Consider the following 20,954-nt stretch of genomic DNA (forward strand, 5'->3'; position numbering starts at 1 on the left):
TTGGACAAGGGTGAGATAGGGGTACTGTTCATTCCCCGTGACTGCTGTAAAGCACCACCACCGACTGGGTGGCTTAAAACAAGAGAAATGTATGTCCTCGCAGTTCTGGAGGCCAGAAGTCCAAACCTGAGTGTCACGGAGCTGAACGCACGCTATCTGCAGGCCTGCGCCCCGCTGGAGGCCCTAAGGCAGGCATTCCTCACCTCTTCCGGGTTCTGGTGTCCGCCTGCCAGCCTGGGCTTCTGGCCACCCTACTCCAGCCTCTGCCCCTCTCCTGTGCGGATACTCACGATGGCATCCGGGGGGCCTGCCTGGATAATCCGGGGCAGTCTCCCATCACAAGATCCGCAGTGACCCTGTAAAGACCCCTGTTCCACATTGGGTTCAGAATGACGTGGATGAGGACCTGAACGCTTTGGGGGACCGTTTTTCACCCCACCGCAGGACCTGGAGGGGGGCTAGGGTGAGGGGATGAGAGTGGCCTGGGAGTGTGGGGATTCTTGTGGTGGCCAACGTGCAGGGCATAGTGAGGTTAGTCCTGTGGACTCGGTAGGTAGGTAGGTAGTGGTGGACAGGCTGAGTATTGGGGGTTAGGCAGGTGGGGGTGGCAGGGTGTCTTCCAGGTCTCTGCAGGTGGAGAGGAGGAGGCTTGGGGAAGGAGAGGGGGACTTGGGAGGTTGGTCTTGTCCAAGTAGGTGGCTGAACTTCAACTGTATTTTCTAAGTAAAACCTTTTCAGATCCTTTTCCCTGGACCAGGCAGAGTTAATCACTTTCTGTGCCATTGTGTATTATATCCATCATTCTTGTCATGATGTGAATATCTTCTTGCTAATCAAATAGGCCATAACTCTAATAGACAAGTTTAAATTTCTACTTGCCTACTCTTCCCCCAAATACAATTAGGCATATCTCTTCTGTGCACATCTCTAAGGTTACACTACATACATTGTACTAGTATCAAAGAGTGCCTATACCCACATTAGATTATGCATTCCATATTATACATTCTTATACAGCCATGTCCTGTTTTCTGTCTCCAGCCTAGCCTGGCTCCTGGCATGACGATAAAATAATACAGGTTTAAATGAAAAACAGTCACTTATCTTTTTTTTGGATTCTACTTTAAACCACTTTTAATTACATTCATACTTTCCGGTTTTATTCAAGGGGTTTTATTGATACGTATGTACAGACAAATTATATCATTTGTCATGATTGTTACTTTTTAGAATGTATCAGTTACTCAAATCTTTTGTTAATCAATACTATGATTTCCTTCCTTTTCTTTTTTGCTTCAGTGATGGATTATCAAGTAACAGAAATGGGATCACTTTTCCCCTCAGGAATTAAGAGGCATGTGAAAGACAAAAGAATGTCAAAGACTGCTAAGTTGAATGTTTCTCTTGCCTCCAAAATCAAAACAAAAATAATAAGTAAGTGCCATTGGTTGTACATATACTCACGTTTTTACTTTTTCCTGGAGAATTGATGAGTTTTTTTTATTTTATATTTTATCAAGTATAGAAAATGACTATTTTTGTTAACGGATCCTTTTCTTTCCTTTCAGTCCTTTCTGTTTCCTTCAACTCCTACTAGTTGAATGGTTGTGATGATTTTCCCCCAGAGGTGACAGCTGAATTTTTGGCAGTGAGCTTGGTGCAGCCTAAGGCAGCTACCTCCTACATGGCAAGGAAAATACCAATGCCCCATTCCTGGAAAATATCTTAAAAAGTGGTAGATCGTTATGGTGTGCTGTAGCAGTTGGCTGATGGGTCATCTAGAGGGGTTGGCCCACATGGGCTGCTGTAGTGGGTGATCTTATATAGCCAAAGCTCATTAGGAGGGCACTGAGCCCTTTAGAGGTGGGTCTCATGGATTCTGGAATTAGGTTGTCAGAAGGGCAAACAAAGACTGCTAAGTTGAATGTTTCTCTTGCCTCCAAAATCAAAACAAAAATAATAAGTAAGTACCATTGGTTGTACATATACGTTTTTACTTTTCCCTGGAGAATTGATGAGTTTTTTTTATTTTATCAAGTATAGAAAATGACTATTTTTGTTAACTGATGCTTTTCTTTCCTTTCAGTCCTTTCTGTTTCCTTCAACTCCTACTAGTTGAATGGTTGTGATGATTTTCCCCCAGAGGTGACAGCTGAATTTTTGGCAGTGAGCTTGGTGCAGCCTAAGGCAGCTACCTCCTACATGGCAAGGAAAATACCAATGCCCCATTCCTGGAAAATATCTTAAAAAGTGGTAGATCGTTATGGTGTGCTGTAGCAGTTGGCTGATGGGTCATCTAGAGGGGTTGGCCCACATGGGCTGCTGTAGTGGGTGATCTTATATAGCCAAAGCTCATTAGGAGGGCACTGAGCCCTTTAGAGGTGGGTCTCATGGATTCTGAGAAGGGCAAAAAAGAGAAAGAAGGAAAGAAATGGGGAAACTCCCCAAGATAAATTTTTAATGCTCTTGAAAATTGTCTCAATGGGTCATACCCACCTTAGCGGGAGTGGGGAAGGCACTGCCGAGGGTAGCTGTGCCTGGGAAAGAGCCAAACCTTCTGAGTATCTTCCAGTCATAATGCTGCTCCTACCCAGGTGTCTTGGGCCAGGTGTTGTGTTAGACCACCTCCTCTAGAGGCTATTTCCTGCTCTCTGGCAGGACCGTTGCACACCCGCTGCTAAGAAGAAACGTACTGACTTTGAGGCCTGCAGCAGGAAAAGTTATTATCCTTTAGCTGTGGCGTCCCACTGGTTCTAGTGTGTTTCCGTTGCTGTGTCAGAGGTGGCTGTTGGAAACTGCTTTCTCGGTGCCAAAGATAAAGTACTTCTTTGGACTCTGTTTTTTAGATTCCCAGACTTTCCCTGAGTATTTTTAAAATATTATTTTAAACATTTTTACATTTATACATTTTTATTGAGTGGCATGTAAATCAAAATTATGAAGATAAGAGTATGCTCTAAGTGTACACAGGGAGCACACTATATTTAAGGTGAGATTTACCAAGGAATTCATAATTAAATTTCTTTCCTTACAACGGGAAAGCATTTCTGACTTAAATTATGTTTACACAGTGCTTGTAAAGAGAGGGGTCTGGTTTAGATTGTAGTAGACGCCCGCATATACGAGGGAGGATATTTGGGATGGAGGCAGACTATCCCATAGGGTTTAGGTGATCTATCCAACGTTGTAGTAAGTATCCCACAAGGTTAGGTGATTATCCAACGTTGTAGTAAGTATGCTCCCTTTCACTCAAGGTTTTGAAAGTAGTTGATGCCCGCATATACGAGGGAGGATATTTGGGATGGAGGTAGACTATCCCATAGGATTTAGGTGATCTATCCAACATTGTAGTAAGTATCCCACAAGGTTAGGTGATCTATCCAACATTGTAGTAAGTATGCTCCCTTTCACTCAAGGTTTTGAAAAATGGACTTTGGGAGCATTAACTAATGTGCTCCATTCTGGAGCCACAGAAACTGGCTTTAAATTTTTCGCAGACTGGCCACCCTAACTTCTATGGGACATGTCCAGTTAGAGCTGCAGGATCAGCTTCTCCATTCTACCTCCTAGTCAAAGGCAAGAAGGAAGGTAGGGCAGCAGGTATCAAGATGTAGTGTTTGTGGCTGATCTCATTATCTAGAATGCTGTGTCTGTAGAAGAGCCCTCTGTTTCCTAACTCTGTATCCACAGACATTCTGCCTTTCTCATGCCTTTTATTCATCACCTAGATGGCTTTTATTTCTTCAGTTCCAAACTCTAAGTACATTTTTTTCAAAACTACATCTGTATTGTCAGTCTCTTCTTTTCCAACCTTCAGTTAAAACTTATAAAGTGAAATGCATTTTGTCTAAAAGAATTTTATTAAGGAATATGAAAAATTGTTAAGGTATATGTTCAATATTAATTATTAAAATTTTTTTTACAGATAATTCTTCTATTTTCAAAATATCTTTAAAGCACAACAACAGGGCATTAGCTCAGGCTCTTAGTAGAGAAAAAGAGAATTCTCGAAGAATGGCAACTGAAAAGATGTTATTACAAAAAGAAGTGGAAAAATTGAATTTTGAGAACACATTTCTTCGCCTAAAGCTAAATAATTTGGTATGGAAACTATATTATGTTTGAATTCTAAATTATGACTAAAAATCTTAACTATATTACTATAGAATCTAGATATGTTTTTCAAACCTCCAATTATTATGAAAAACTAGAGACCCGGTGCATGAAATTCATGCACCGGAGGGAGTCTGGCCTGCACCCTCTCCAATCTGGGACCCCTCAGGGGATGTCCAACTGCCTCTCGCAATCTGGGACCGCTGGTTGCTAACCGCTCACCTGCCTGCCTGATTGGCCCTAACCGCCTCTGCCTGGCCCCGCACCTGGGACCCAGGATTCCCTTCTTCGGCTGGCTGCAGGCACCCGGGACCCAGGACCCAGGCTTCCCTCCCTCTGGCCGGCTGCAGGCATCCAGGACCCGGGCTGACTTCGCTCGGGCTGGCCACAGCTGCACAGGACCATGGGCAGGTGGCTTCACCTGGGCCACAGCCTCAGGCACCCAGGTCCTCGGGGTGGGCAACTTGTCCCTCTCCTGGGTTGCAGGCACAGGCACTGGTGCCTGGGACCACGGGGCAAGCGGCTTGTCCCTCTCCCAGGCCGCAGCCTGGCTAGTCCCCATCTCTCTCTCCCCAGTGTTGAGTGTCTGAGCCATTGTAGCATGACAGCGTAAGAGAATGACGACTATTTGCATATTAGTTCTTTATTATATAGGATTATTGTAAGAGCATACATTGCTCATGGGCAAACTAATAAAATAAGTCTCTTAAGTCTGCATTCTAAATATTTACTTGTGGCTCTTTAAAACCAGCATAACACCTTGATTAACCTTTGATTGCTTATCATAAGCAAAGCTTTGTGCATTACTAGTTCCTCCAGTGAATAGAAAGGAGGGGAGTTCACAGAGTATTAGTATTCTCCAGGACCCGGGCTGACTTCGCTCGGGCTGGCCACAGCTGCACAGGACCATGGGCAGGTGGCTTCACCTGGGCCACAGCCTCAGGCACCCAGGTCCTCGGGGTGGGCAACTTGTCCCTCTCCTGGGTTGCAGGCACAGGCACTGGTGCCTGGGACCACGGGGCAAGCGGCTTGTCCCTCTCCCAGGCCGCAGCCTGGCTAGTCCCCATCTCTCTCTCCCCAGTGTTGAGTGTCTGAGCCATTGTAGCATGACAGCGTAAGAGAATGACGACTATTTGCATATTAGTTCTTTATTATATAGGATTATTGTAAGAGCATACATTGCTCATGGGCAAACTAATAAAATAAGTCTCTTAAGTCTGCATTCTAAATATTTACTTGTGGCTCTTTAAAACCAGCATAACACCTTGATTAACCTTTGATTGCTTATCATAAGCAAAGCTTTGTGCATTACTAGTTCCTCCAGTGAATAGAAAGGAGGGGAGTTCACAGAGTATTAGTATTCTCCTCTAGCCCCAGTGTTTCTCTGACTTTAAGCCAAATAGAATGAATACTGTAGTCGTTGCTTTTCCTTCCAATTGGCAACTCTGTCCATAGACAGGGTAGTAAGTTCCAATGATTAGCTAGGCTGCAACTATAGATCTAACTATAAAATAAGTAGAAATTAATTTAAAAATGGAAAAATGACCTACTACACTTGAGGGTTAAATTCCTGTGACTGACCAACTATGTTACTTGCCATATAATGTATTATTATAAGAAGATAGAAAAATGTTTGTAGAAAAATTTACGATTGATAGTTCAAAAGCATTCAAAATGTGTATCTATTTGAACTATACAGTATAGTACCTTTTTAGCTCAATGTAATCTCAATTTTTAGTCCAATGTTATCTCTCTTATTTTTTAAGTCTTCTCAACTGATTGTATTCATAAATGTATAATGTATGATTTAATAAACTCCAAATCTTAATTGTTTAGTTATTTTTTAAGTCTTCTCAGCTGATTGTATTCATAAATGTATGATTTAATAAACTCCAAATCTTAATTGTTTAAAAGGGGTCTTTTTTTTTTTTTACTTATACAGAATAAGAAGCTTATAGAAATAGAAGCACACTTAAACAATAGTTTGATAACCGCAATTGAAATGAGCAATTTTTCTGAGGTAAGTAGAATTGTGTGTAAGTGGTGCAGTTTTTTAACATTACTGAGAATAGTTGAGGTTAGTTAAGTAGCATCAAGATTAGAGATTCATATCTTAAACTTGTGCAAAGGAATGATAATATTAATGGGCTAACAGAACATTATCATTTGGTATAATTGTAATTTTTACATAAAATTTAGTTTTGATTAAAAGTAACACAGGATTAGACAGCTCAGTGTAACCTAATAGCCCTTAAACACACTAAAAAGCATGAAAAACAGTAGTAGAAAGGTAGTATTTCAAACTAGGAAAGAATTTGTGTTATAAAAAAAAGATGGGCAGGTGGCTCTCCTCTCAGGAGCATACCTGAGCCTTTTCCTCCCCCCTCCTTCTCCCCCAGGCTCCCTTTACCCTTCTCTCTCCTAAGCTCCCAGGCCCATCCTTCACCTCTGTAACTTATTTCCTGAGGCCTCGCAGCCCCACTGGCTCTTCTCCTACCTCTGTAACTTCCTAAATAAACTTTCTCTAAGATTTGGAAAATTAAAAAGATGGAAAGATTGAAAAACAATAGGAGAAAAAAGAGGAAGATTCTACTCTATACCATTCTGTAAAATAAATTCTAGATGGATTTAAATGTAAAAAAAGGAAGTCATAAAAAATGAGAAGAAATTACAAATGAATTCACATAGGTAGGAGAGGCCTTTCTATACCTAAAACAGATAGAAACCATGAAGATATTAATGGACTTTCTGGAAAAAAAAAACTTAGAAAGCTAAAAATCATAAAAATAAAAGGTAAATTACAGACTAGGAAAATTAAACATATGGCAGAAAAGCACTAATGTAAATAATTTAAAATCTTTTATAATCTAGCACAAGGAAAATAAAATTAAGGAAGGGAGTGAAATTTACTCAATTATCTAAGTAGGAAAAATAACTTTTTAAAAAAATATATTTTATTGATTTTTTACAGAGAGAAAGGGAGAGGGATAGAGAGTTAGAAACATCGATGAGAGAGAAACACCGATCAGCTGCCTCCTGCACACTCCCCACTGGGGATGTGCCCACAACCAAGGTACATGCCCTTGACCGGAATTGAACCTGGGACCCTTGAGTCCACAGGCCGACGCTCTATCCGCTGAGCCAAACCGGTTAGGGCGGAAAAATAACTTTTGAAGGGATAACTAATGAGAAGGCAAAATATATATGGTACGTAAACTAAAGAAAGGTCAGTGAAGCCCCAATTGTAGGTAAATTTCTTGCTAGCTTCTGTAGCCAGGTTAGTGCTTCAGGGGGTGGCGTTTTAAATGGGATTGCCAATATTTAGATCCCAGCTCTGCTACTTCCTGGTTCTGTGACCTTGGCCTTAAAGTCTTTGCACCCCAGTGTCCTCATCTACATGGTATGAATAATGGGGAGTTAGTGTAAGAATTAAATGTGCCTAGTATGTATTCTGGCAATAGGATGAGTGCAATAAATGTTAGCTATCATTACTTTTTAACTTTCTGCAAATCTGTCCTTTAAAAACTGTTAAAGTCATTTAGAAATCTCTTAAGTGCATTGTCTTTGCGGTAAGAAGATATGAACTCTTTCAACCTATGTGGTCAATGTGTAGCTCCTTTTTCAGAATCTTTTATAAAAGCTAGCCAAAGAATAGGTACTTTATTGTCTAATGTAATCCACATTTGGATGCAGAAAGGATTTGTTCTTAACAAATGAGAGTGGAAGTCCAAAGTCCCCATGTGTCCTTCACTGATATTGCTGTGGGGGAGGAGGTCTGCACTCATTGCCACCAGATGTCCCAGCTCTCCCCTTGGCCTTTTCTGATAGTACCCCTGGTTTGGAGAAAAGTTGCCTTAGTATATAGCCTGGTGAGTGTGGAAGTCTAGACTCCCCATTTGGCTTTTGCACCTTGTCCAAAATTAATTGACCAAATATATGTGTATCTATTTCTGAACTCTGTTCTATTTCATTAACCTATTTGTCTGTTTTATATTTTGTATTTAAGTATATTTGTCTGTTTTTATGCTAATACTATATTGTCTCAATTACCACAGCCCTTCAACTTTGTTCTTTTTTAAAGTTGTTTTAGCTATTGTAGGTCCTTTGCATTTCCATGTGAATTTTGAAATTAGGTTGTCAGTTTGTCCATACCCATTTATATTGCAGGGTAGCACTGTACTAAGAAAACATGTTTGTATGTTGCCTAATTTTATGGTCTTTATCAAATAATTAAAACATGTCCAGAAAACATGTGAAAATTTAGCAAATATAGAGAAGCAAAAATTTAAAAGCTACATTAAAATCACCCAGGCTTTGAATTTTAAAAGACCATTTAAAAATATCCTCCTATATAATAAAAGGTTAATATGTAAATTGACCAAAGGGTGGAACAACCGGTAGCTATGATGTGCACTGATCACCAGGGGGCAGGCGCTCAACACAGAAGCTGCCCCCTTGTGGTCAGTGCGCTCCCACAGGGGGAGCGCCACTCATCCAGAAGCCAGGCTCACAGCTGGTGAGCGTAGTGGCGGTGGCGGGAGCCTCTCTAAGTTGTCAGTCAGACATCCCCCGAGGCTCCCAGACTGCAAGAGGGCGCAGGCTGGGCTGAGGGACCCTCCAAGTGCACGAATTTCGTGCAACAGGCCTCTAATATATTATATCCAGTAATACATTACTTAATACATATGTAGACATAAGCATATTTCATATACAGTTGACCTCTGAACAATGTTGAGTTAAGGATGCCAACCCCCACATAGTCAAAATCCACATATCAGTTAAGTTGGCTCTTTACCCAATCACGAACCTATGTATATGTAAAGACATCGTATATGTGTGGCTATGCACTGTGTATCCGTATGTATAGAAGAAAGTTTGGGAAGTTATATGCCAAAATGTTAGTAGTGATTCTCTTTGGATGACATGATTATGGATAAACTGTGTTTAACCTTATCACATTATTCTCATTGAACTATTAAAGACTAATGCAAGAATTGTTCCATTAGTATTGGTATTCTTGCATAATTTGATGTTTTAATAACAAACATGATTTAATGAGATTAGAAATTTTGTTCTTTTTTATTTTATGTATTTTTTCCCCAAAATAGTTCCATCAGAGTCCCTTTCTACTGCCAGCCAGCAAGAATAAACGGGTTAGTAAACAGTGCATGTCGATGCGTCTTCCATTTGCAAGGTAATTGCTTCAAAACTTGGTTAAATATTAGCCTGAACACCTCTAAGTGGACTTTGAAAGTTTTATTTGGTTCACTTCCTTGAAACATAGAAAAACATTTAAAAATTAATAATGAAATACTTGTTAAAATTGTACCAGCAAAAGAAATTGAAGACATAATATAATAGAATTTAGTTTTATATTTTGAAATAATATTCAGCTTTCCCATAGATTCTAGAGAAGAAAGAGGCACAGATGGACCTTTAGTTACATGAGTTTAAAGTACATTGATTCAGAGTACTTAGATTTGTACATAACACAATAATTTTGTATGTGTTATATAATGTTTGAGTTTTATCAACCTATGGTTGCCTACTAAGGTAGGAAAGAGATGGTCTGTGAGTCTTGCTCAGATTGTGTCTTCAGGGCTCTGAAGAAACTTACCCTTATTCAGTAACTAAGTTGTATTTATTACCCCCCTTTCCCTATGGTTACTACTTTACATGTCCTTTTAAGAAACTCTTTACTAATTGGAAGGTCATGATGTGTTCTGTTTTTTTTTAAGCTCTATTATTTCCCTTTCACATTTAGATCTTTAGTCTACCTAGAATTTGAGGTATAATGAAGGAAGAGTCATAGTTTATTTTTTCATGTGGAAATCCTACTGACCTACACCATTTATTTAGAAAAGACCGTCTTTTTCCCACCTCATTGCAATATCATCTGTTTCATAAGTCAGGTGACCTGCTGTGTATGCATCTGTTTCTGAACTCACTATTCTAAGCCTTGGTATTTGATAATATGAATTTCCATTTCATTTATTTATGTTTTTGATCATGAATATTCTCTTGGCTGTTCTTGGCCCTTTGCATTTCCATGTGCATTTTAGAATCAACTTGTCAATTTACATAATGCATGTGTACACATACATATTTGATTGGGATTAAAAAATTCATCACATTAATAGGAAAAAAAGAGAAAGCTATCTTTTCAATAGTGACAGAAAAGGCATTTGATAAAATTCAATAGCCATTTATGAAAAACCTTTCAGCAGACTAGGAGTACAAGGAAACTTCTTTAAGCTGATAAGGAAAATCTACAAAACTCAAGAGCAAGCATGTTAAATAATGGGAACACAATAAGAATGTTGTAACGTTCTCCTAAAGTCACAAACTATATGTAAACCCAGGGCTTCTACTAGGTACATATCCAAAAGAAATGTGTGTATACATTTCAAAAGGCATATAAATAGCAGCACTATTTATAATAGACCAAAACTAGGTAATATCACTTATTTGGGTTCATTTGCTGGCCCCCCTCCCACTTTCTTTGATGTTACTCTTCATTCTTTTAATTCAAGAAAGTCAGTTTAACAATATATTTCTGTAGATTTCTGTGTCCCTTCCACTCCCATAGATTTAAGTACTGTAGAATATGGCTTCAGTTTACATGGATGTTTTTGGAAATAACAAACTTCATCTCACACATAACTTTTTATACAATTGTACTTGTTTGAAACCAGAGGAAGAGTTTTGGATATTCCATATAATTTAAGGAAAACTATAAATATTATATACAAGTGTTTAAAAGTATGCCTGGACTGTATTTATTTCATTATTATTACCCTAATAGCCTAACCAGTGATTATATCAGTTATCTCCTTTTGGGGCCACTGGGGTTATGAAGATAAGCATTCTTGTTTTACTCCAAGTTCTATACTATTAGATACTACCTACTTCCTACCTATACTTGTCGTCATTGAACACAAAAAGGTACCCAGAGGGGTGGGCGGAGGTTGTGGTTGGTTCTTAAATAAATAGATTATAGAAAGAAATGTCTATGTCATTTTCTAATTTTTGTAAAATGCAAAATTTTTCATTCATTCCCACTTGCCTTTAGAGTTCCATTAACTTCAAATGATGATGATGATGATGAAGATAAAGAGAAAATGCAACATGACAACAATTTTTTATCAAAGACATCGTCTGATGTTCCTACTTTGGTATCAACAAGACAATCTTTATCACCTCAGTATAATTTGGAGTTATGTCTTAAAGAAAATAATCAAAATGTGTGTTTAGATGATTCAGAACAGATTTCTTCTATTATTGATATACTTCCTAAAGGTGAGATTTTTTTTTTAATTCTCATTTTGAGTATCAGTATTAAATAGTACACTCATCACATTTTCTTCTTGATAGCCATGGTATGTAAACTGTTAATAAGTTAAATCTCTAATGTTACAGATTTGCTAACTTCTACCATTTTAAAATGCAATGGAAATTTTCATTTAAAAGTCAGTATGCTGACAAATGTCAGCTCCACATTGGCCTGATACTGTTACTCTGGAAACAATATTTAGAAATGAGCTGGCCTAAAGAGCTTTTCTTGACATCTTAGCTTATGAATAGAAAGATACCATATTAGTTTCACATATTTTCATTTTTTCCTGTTCATAAATATGAAAATTGGGGGCCTAGATAGGAGTAGTGACTTTTACAAAATCATAACCAATTAATAGTAAAGCAAAAACTTGAACGTGCATAATGGTTGAGCAAGAGAAAATGATGACACATTTTATTTAGATGATATTTGAAAATAATTGTGTGGTGTAGTCTGGTTTATGTATTGCCATAGATTTTCCAATTGATATGTTGAATTTAGACCTTAGAATTACTTTTCCTTTCTAAAAATTTATATTTGTACATTCCATATATAATTTATAGGAACTAGCTTTCTGCTGATAGCCTTCTGATAGTAGTTCTTATTAGAGTTATCATTGTTATTTGGGGTCATTTGCTGGTCCCCTCCACTTTAGAAATATATATATTAATGGCTCTACTATTGGGCCCAAGGCAGAGTGAATTCTCAGTATCTATTTTCCATTGATACATATGTAAAATGTGACTTAGGACTACTCTCATCATTTCTACTTTATTTTTTTATCAGCATAGATTCTTTATAAGTAGTTGAACAGAACACATGGTTAGAAATCCTCTGTAAAACAGCTTGATTTCTAATCTAATTTGTTTAAAATTATAAACCTGTCATAACTTATTTCTGAATTTTGTTTCCCTTTATTCTACAGAGAACTATTCCCACTATGAACAAAGTTCCAAGAGTTCTTTAATGAGTGAAATGAAAAATTCCCAGCCTATCAGTCACAAACAGGAGATACCATCTTTTAATAACATAACTAAAAGGAAAAAGCTTGCATCATTTCTGGAATCAAATAATCCTTGTCCAGATAATCCTTGTATGACAGATTTAAATCAAGAAGGGATTTTAAGCCCAGAATTAAATGGGAATAATAACATAAATGATCATACTAATGAAAGAAATATTAAAATGCAAAGAAACATACAGTGCCTTCCTGACTCATCTGAGTCTGCAAGTGAACCTGCTCCAGAATGCATGAATCAAGTTCAGGGTAATGATGACTTTCAGGAGCAGAAAACTGTGTATGATACTGACATGGATTTAACTGCTAGTGAAGTAGTAAGCCAAATTGTTACAGTTTCAAAAGGCACTAAAAATAAAAGAAATAATAAACCAAATGACTGTGCAACCAAAACTTTCAGGAAAGTGAAAGATTCAAGCTCTGAAAAAAAGAGGGAAAGATCAAAGAGACAAATTAAAAATAGTTCAGAAATGAATGTTGAGGAAAAGATTGAAAATGAACCAGAAAAAAGACCCGTTGGCCTGAATGACAGTGGGGATTCAGAAGATCCAAATTCTATCTTCAGTACTGAACAGCTGACTCAGTTGAACAAACTGAAGACAATAACCCTTCATAATGACTTTGATCAAGATGACAGACAAAGTACAGAGAATGGGAAGAAAAAGAAGAAGAAGAAGAAAAGAATACATGTTACAAATGAGCAAGAAGAAACATACTCTTTCTCCCAAAATTCTGATAAATTCCAGCAGGAGAGTAAACTTGACATGGATATGACATCTCTAGCTTATGATAAAAATAAAGCTTCTAGACAGACATTTGTGATTCATAAGTTAGAAAAAGGTCACTTATTCCTAAATCAAAAGGATCAAGAAACCATTTCTGAAAACCTAGAAATCACAAATGAATTTCAAACAGCTGACCTTGCCACCAAACATAATGGAAATTTATGTGATTATGAGACACAAAATACGTTGGATTTGAAAAAGCATGTGACCGATGCACAATCTGCTCAGCAACATGAATCAAAAGTAATTAAGAAGCTTAGGCAGAAAGTAAATCGGAAGACAGAAATAATTTCTGAAATGAACCAAATACATGGGGATAATGATCAAGATGTGCATTGTCCAGAAAAGAGTAACTTTTCCATCCACACCCAAGCGGATAAAGAAATCATCTCTGGAAACCTAGAAGTTTCAAATGAGTTTCAAAAAACTGCTCTTCACACCAGCAATAATGGGAGCCTATGCGATTGTGAGCCCCAGAATGTGTTGGATTTACAAAAGCTGGTCACCGAAGCGTTTCCTGTTCAGCAAAATAAATCAAAAGCTAGTAATCTTAGGCAGAGAGTAAACCGGAAGACAGTAGTAATTTCTGAAGTGAATCATTTATGTAAGGACAAAAATGTGTATTGCCCAGAAAATGGTAACCCTTTCTGCCTAACCCAGACGAATAAAGAAATCATCCCTGAAAACCTAGATGACGCAAGTGAGTTTCAGGCACCTGCCCTTTCTACCAGAGTTGATAGAAACTTGTCTGATTGTGAGACTCAAAATATTTTGGAGGTGAAAAAGCATGCCAATGATACGCAAACTTCTGGTCAAAAGGAATCAAAAATAGACAAGCTTAGGAAAAAGGTATGTCGGAAGACAGAAATAATTTCAGAAAATCTAGTACATGAGAATGATGACAAAGATACACATGACCCAGAAAAGGGTAACCTATTTTCTCTAACCCAGAAAGATAACAAAATCATTCCTGAAAACCTGGAGGACTCAAATGATTTTCAGATAGTTGATCCTTCTCCCAGAGGTAATAGGAACCTCTGTTATGAGAATGGAAACCTCTACTGGGAGAAAAAGCAGGCTACTAAGATGCTACCTGCAAAGCCAAATGGATCCAAAATAAATAAGAGGCTTAGGGATAAAGGAAGTCGGAAGACAGAAATAATTTTAGAAATGAACCAAATAAGTGAGTTTAATAAAGGCATGCATGACCCAGAAAATGGTAACTTCTTTTCCCCAACCCAAAGGGATAAAGAAACTATTTCTGTAAACCCAGAAGTCACAAATGAATTTCAAACAGCTTATCTTTCTACCAAAGATAATGGAAATTTATATGATTATGAGAACCTGAATATGTTGGCTTTGAAAAGGTATGTAACTGATATACAACCTGCTCAACAAAATGTTTCAAAAATAAATAGGCAGAAAGTAAATCGGAAGACAGAAATCATTTCGGAAGCATACCAGATATATAGGGATAATGATAAAGATGTGCATGGCCAAGAAAGCTATACAAAAGATCTTGATTTTAAAGTACATGAATCTAAACAGAGACTTGAATGCCAAGGTATTATCAGTGGATATTGTATGGAAATCAATAGTAATGAAAAGGAAAATTGTGAGCAAATTTCAAATCCTTACAAACAAAAAAAGCATGGGAAAGAATCATCAGGCAAGACAAAGAATATTTTGGCAAAAAATAAATCTATTTTTCAGTTAACAGATTCTTCACAGACACCGGTCTCCTTAGAATCAGATTTAAAACAAGTTGCTAATGAAGCAGATTCTGATTCTAGTAACCAAATGGGAGCACATAAGAATCCGAAGCAAAGCACTACAACTTTTAATAAAAAAAGTGATATCCCCTTTGCAGAAGTGATGAAAGGAGAGTGCCAGATCAAAAGAAGAAGTAAAATGACATCCAAATCAAAGAAAAGGAAGACTTTAATAGATCCTTCTCCATATAGCCATGAAGTAATGCACATAATATCTGACACCAGTCAGAGAATGCCAGTTGGATCTGAACAAGCTGATGAACAAAATTTGGAAAATGAGAAAACTAAGCCAGACTTTTATACAAAGATGTTTAATTCTTTATCTCAGATATATTCACCTAACATACAAGATTCTTCTCATAACGGTGTTCATGAGGGTTCAAGAGCTTTGCGTAGTTCTTCTAGTAAAAATCTGATGATAAAAAAAAATGTCGCCCTGGAGAGCTCACCAGTCTGTGCAGTAAGTGATGATGTGCAGGAGGAGATGGCAGGGATGACGTTTCAAGTTACCCAGAGAACACAAAGATCAGGAGCAGGTAGGTCAATGCCTAAAGTGATCAATTTTAAAAGCGTATTTTTTTCCCACTTAACTGGTAAAGTATTTCTAGTTACTTTTATGGAATTTAAAAACTAGCTTGATCCAAGAATTTAAAGAGAGCTTAGTACTTTGGAAAAATATTGGTGAGAATGTCTTGGACTTTATAACCTAAAAAACAGATTGGCTTTTCCCACAGAGTTGTCTGGTAATATCATTAGGCAGATAATTTCCTGTTTCATGTGTTTGAAGGAAATTGTGTGTTTTACATATATATTATAAGGAATTGTGCTGGATTGATTTTATCAATGACAATTGCAAGTTTGTTTAGCATGGGACTTTGATAACAGTATATATTTAATGTGATTAAAGCATTATTCTATGTGTTTTAGAGAAATAAAAATAAACAGTACCAACTCCCTTTCCTCTGAATAAATATATGTAAAAGTTACAAATGCAATGGTAAATGCTTTACTAGACACACACATATTATGCTAAGGGATATAATGGGGAGTACTTTTGACTAACGGAACTGGCAAAGACATATGAAATAGGTAGCATTTTAGGCCCTAAAGGATAGGTAGGATTTTTACCTTAAAGTTTACTTTTAATTTTCTCCCAGTTATTAAAATAACACTTACTGCAGAAAATTGAAAGTAGAGAATCAGAAAATAGTAGGAAAAAACAATCACCTAGAACTGCAGTCAACATTCTGGCATATGCATGCAGACTTGAATCTATGGGTTTTTTCTTAAAATCATATTCTATAAAACATTACTTATCTCACATTTCCCCCTTAACATTGAATTCTACGGATGTTCCTTTATTATTAGAAATTTTGTAACATTAGACATTCCCATATCAATTAAAATTTTCTAGTGGGAGCCTAACATTTTACTACATGTGTGTGGAGCACAGGGATTTTTTTCCAGCTTTATTAAGAAACAATTGACATATATCACTATAAGTTTAAAGTGTACAGCATGATTTATACATGTTGTGAAATGATTACCACAGATGTAGCTAACATCCATCTTCTCAGAGATACATTGAAAAGAAAGAGAAAAAAAATATTTTTCTTTCCTTGTTATGAGAACTCTGAGGGTTTACTCACTTAACTTTCTTATATATCATACAGCAGTGTTAACTATAGTTACCATATTGTACATTACATCCCTAGTACTTATTTATCTGATACCTAGAAGTTTGACCATCTAATGCCAATTTCCCATCCTCCCTACCTCTCCGCTGCCTCCTAACCACAAGTCTGACCTCTTTCTATGAGTCTGGGTTTTGTTTTTAAGATTCCACATATAAGTAAGATCATACAATATTTGTTTTTCTCTGTTTGACTTATTCCACTTAGCATAATGTCTTTAAGGCCCATCTGTGTTGTCACAATGGTAGGATTTCCTATTTTTTTATCTGGCTGAATAATACTGCATTTTATTTGTGGACCACAATTCTATCCATTCATCTATCCATGGACACTGAGGTTGTTTCCATGTCTATTATAAATAATGCTGTTATGAACATGAGGGTGAGGACGCTAGGATTTGATGGATGAGGTTATTCCAGGTAAAAGGAACACTGAAGCAAAGGTGCAGAGTTACAGGACATGTTAGAGGACGAGAGCCATCTTTCATCTCTGTCTTCTTCATGGTGCCTTTCACAGAGTGGCCAATGAATGACAAATGTTGAATGAATGCAGTAATTTGTGGGATTCTGTGAATAGTTGGACCATAAAGAATTTTTCTCAGCCTATAAGTGATTTCTGAATTAAAATGTTGTGGACTACAACATTAAGGCTGGAGAAAAACTGATTTACAAATAATTGTAGTGCTACTATTATAACTAAAATTACAACTTGATTATTGTTAAGTTTAAAAATTTGCTATCAGTGATTTTTGCAAACCACTAAATAGCCCATTTCTATTTCCATATTTCTAAATGTTTATAAATATTTGTGAAAATAATATTCTTTTCAGGTGGTAGAACACTACAGGACTTGACAAATACCAATTTTGTTTCAAATAACACTGCTACATCTGAGAACAAGTCAGAAGATCTTATTTTAGAGCTGCCAAAACGAAGAAGGTGCACTCCTCTCAATTTGAAAGAGCCAAGTCTCAAAGAGTAAGTGTTTCAGTGAGGTTCGAGTGATTTCAGTGTGATATTATCAAATATACACTCTTTCAAAAATCCCTTCCTGAATTAGTATTTGAACACTTCTGAATATCAATAAAGTATATATTATTGACGTGTAACAACCACAGTATAATCTGAGTAAGATGTGAAGAAATGTCTTCTTTTATTCTTTGAACAGTTTTTATAAAAGATGTTGCCTATAATTTATAAAGCACTGTTTACATGTTTGTTACTCCCCTTAATTTATTTTCTACCTTGTTCCCTAGAAGTGGTTTTCAAAGTGGTTTATGTGTCCTTTGGCCTCAAAGAATAATACTCTTTTTTTCCCCCCTTTTTAAACTTCAAACATATCTCAGCGAACAGAAATAGTACTTCCCCCATTTACCCATCCCTGAGGTTCACCAGTTATTAATACTTTACCATATTTACTTCATCTGTCTTTTTTGTTATGTATTTTTCAAGCAAATAAAGATATATACACTTCTGAGTATATCTCTAAAAAGTAAGAACTTCTTAAAGTTTTTAACAAAACTTGACAAAAATGATCACATCTAACAAAATTATCAATAATTCCTGTTATCTAATAGATAATTTTTATTCAAATTTTCTTGATTATCTCAAAATGGTTCAAATGCCTTTGATATGTGTTTTATTCAAAATTTCATTTTTGAAAAGGATGAATGAAGTAGCCTGTTGTATAGAACCTGATGATATTTAGGATATATTTTCAGAAGGAAGCGGTTCAAATGCCTTTAATATGTGTTTTATTCAAAATTTTATTTTTAAAAAGGATTAATGAACCTGATGATATTTAGGATATATTTTCAGAAGGAAGAGAAAAATATCCTTAAATTTTTCTTTCTTTACACTTTTATTTTTATGTATTTGTTTTTATTTATTTCAGAGAGGAAGGGAGAGGGAGAGAGCAATAGAAACATCAACAATGAGAGAGAATCATTGATCGGCTGCCTCCTGCATGCTGCACACTGGGATCAAATCTACAACCTGGGCATGTGCCCCAACTGGGAATTGAACCATGACCTCCTGGTTCATAGGTCAACGTTCAACCACTGAGCCACTCAGGCCAGGCTCTGTACAATCTTAGTGCTTGCTTCTTTTATGAAATGAAAGACATGATGGCTTTGATAGGTATTTTAAAACAGTAACCAGCACATGATCAATACAACATCCCCATGGCAGCTCTTTTGAAAGAATTAATTAGGTTCTATCTAATTACCCAAAATAAGGGTATCTTATTGGCTCTGAAGAGGAGTACAGAGGAGGGAAAGAAACCTTCCTTTTACCCGTTATGCCTTCTAATTTGGGACCAGGTGTTACGTATTTCATCCAAAAAACATAAATAAATAATATAACTCCACTTCTTGCAGCATTATATACTAGGTTAATAGATCAACCCTCTAAAGTAGAATTACTGGACAAAATATTAAAACAGACTAGCAAAATACTCCTTGAATGTATCTATTAGAGAAGTGAGAAAGCTCGGATTAGAGACGAAGCCAGGAAGGTAAGTGGAGCCAGAAACTGGCTTTTGCTTGAAGACGTTTTGCCTAAGCATTGGATTCACAGCCTTATGGGCCTGGGGACAGAAGGAAGACTCTAGGATTTAGCTAAAATTAAGAGTCTAATAGTGGATTTCCCTTAGTAAAGTTGAGCTACTCTCAAATAAAAGAACAAACTAAAAATAACCTTCCCACCAGCTTTTTTTAAGCTCTAGGAAATAACTCTGGTACTGAATTGAGGAGTAAAAAATGTTCTAAGAATTCTTAACCAAAACCAAACCCTCATGTATAGCAGCTGTAATTCACAATATCTGGAAGTCACAAAAAAACATCAAGCTGAGGATTTAGTATTAGCCCCTGAGCTGTAGTGCCCCCTGTTGTCTATTAGAAGCAAATGCAAATATTTTCTAGAGGAGCCCTTCTTCATCTCAGTCCACCGGACATTTTCCACAGATTAAGCTGCAAGGGAAATGAAACAGCAGCTCACAGCAAAGAACAACACACAAGGGAACAAGAGATTAGCAAAAGCAACTGATAGCAGAATCAGATACAGAATATACAATAAGAATGTTTAATGCTTCAGTAAAGGAGACGCTTGAAAATGAGTCAGGGTATTTAGTGATAAAAAATTATAGAAAATCACCTACAGAATGATATAAAGATCACACATAGATTAAAGCCAAATAATATACATTTTAGGAGTGTAATATACAAATGGTAAAAAGTGTAAAGAAAAGCAAGGGACAGATTAACACTATATAGGTTAGCGGTTACTTTGTGAGGGATTAGCGGGCTGTGATCAGAAAGGGACACACTGGAGGAGTCTGGGTATGGTAATACTAGAAACGGGAGGTACGTATATCAGCGTGTATTTAATTGTTTTAAAGTTATACATTTGCATATATGCTAAAGTTTGTAGTTAAAAGGCACTTATAGTAAAACATGTATGAAATCTGTTCATTAATATTTCTTAAATGTTATTTATAATTCCCACTATCGCAGAGAGTTTCAGAAATATGGCAAAGCTTAACATGCCACTAGTATGACACAGCAATTTTCTCCATGCTTCTCAGCAAAAGCATTTGTTTTGTGTTGTTACTAATTTTCCCTTTTTTTCTACTTTGCAGCAAAATGAGAAGATGAGGTGAATTTATGAATTCTGGCTTTTCTGAATTCCGAAACCATAATAAGTCAAAACAGGGATATAATTAGAAGAGGAAATACATGAAGTTTTTTTTTATTTTCTACCTTTTCATGGAGTATTGATTTATCCATTTTTATGTTTATATATGTGCATAAAATAGCTATTTTGTAATATTAAATTGTATTACAAAATTTAAAATCTTTTTGGTTATCCTATAACTTATATTCCTGCTCATTCAACTTTTTCAACGTAATAGATTTAACTAAACAATAGTTGTTAACCTTTTAACCAATAAAATGTATAATAAATACTTTTGCAGTGGTTATCTTGCTGTATATCAAGCTAACTTATTTAGTTTTGTTTTCAAATCATTTAATATATGTGAACACCTTTAAGATTGTAAAAGTCTCCTGCGCTGGTCAGTTTTCTCACCATTCTTTCATACTTTCAGAATACTTGATCCGTAATTACTTAGGTGTCAGGTTCTGTATTCTGTTTTGTGTAATCTGATGACTTGGCTGAGGGGTTAGGTTAACCTTTCAGGCTCTCTTGATTTTGGTTTTTATAACTGTATTTTAAAGAT

The 20,954-nt window shown here is 36.5% G+C and overlaps 1 protein-coding gene across 7 annotated transcripts; it reads left to right on the forward strand.

Moving 5' to 3' along the window:
* The first annotated feature begins 1,292 nt into the window (after positions 1-1,292).
* On the forward strand, positions 1,293-20,654 carry SGOL2 (shugoshin-like 2 (S. pombe)). 7 transcript variants are annotated; one of them, XM_014545587.1, is made up of 9 exons: positions 1,293-1,434; positions 3,926-4,101; positions 6,056-6,133; positions 9,222-9,307; positions 11,186-11,412; positions 12,375-13,512; positions 14,671-15,560; positions 17,548-17,695; positions 20,355-20,650. In XM_014545587.1, exons 1-9 carry the CDS (start codon positions 1,302-1,304, stop codon positions 20,368-20,370), a joined length of 2,892 nt encoding a protein of 963 aa, XP_014401073.1. In that variant the 5' UTR covers positions 1,293-1,301; the 3' UTR covers positions 20,371-20,650. The 7 variants fall into 7 exon arrangements, with proteins under 7 accessions (XP_014401073.1, XP_014401066.1, XP_014401067.1 ...); XM_014545581.1 differs by adding an exon at positions 3,498-3,588 and having other exon boundaries at positions 1,419-1,434; positions 12,375-15,560; positions 20,355-20,654; XM_014545580.1 differs by having other exon boundaries at positions 12,375-15,560.
* The last annotated feature ends 300 nt before the right edge of the window (positions 20,655-20,954 follow it).

This window comes from Myotis brandtii, unplaced genomic scaffold, assembly GCF_000412655.1.
Source record: "Myotis brandtii unplaced genomic scaffold, ASM41265v1 scaffold412, whole genome shotgun sequence".
NCBI lineage: Eukaryota > Metazoa > Chordata > Mammalia > Chiroptera > Vespertilionidae > Myotis > Myotis brandtii.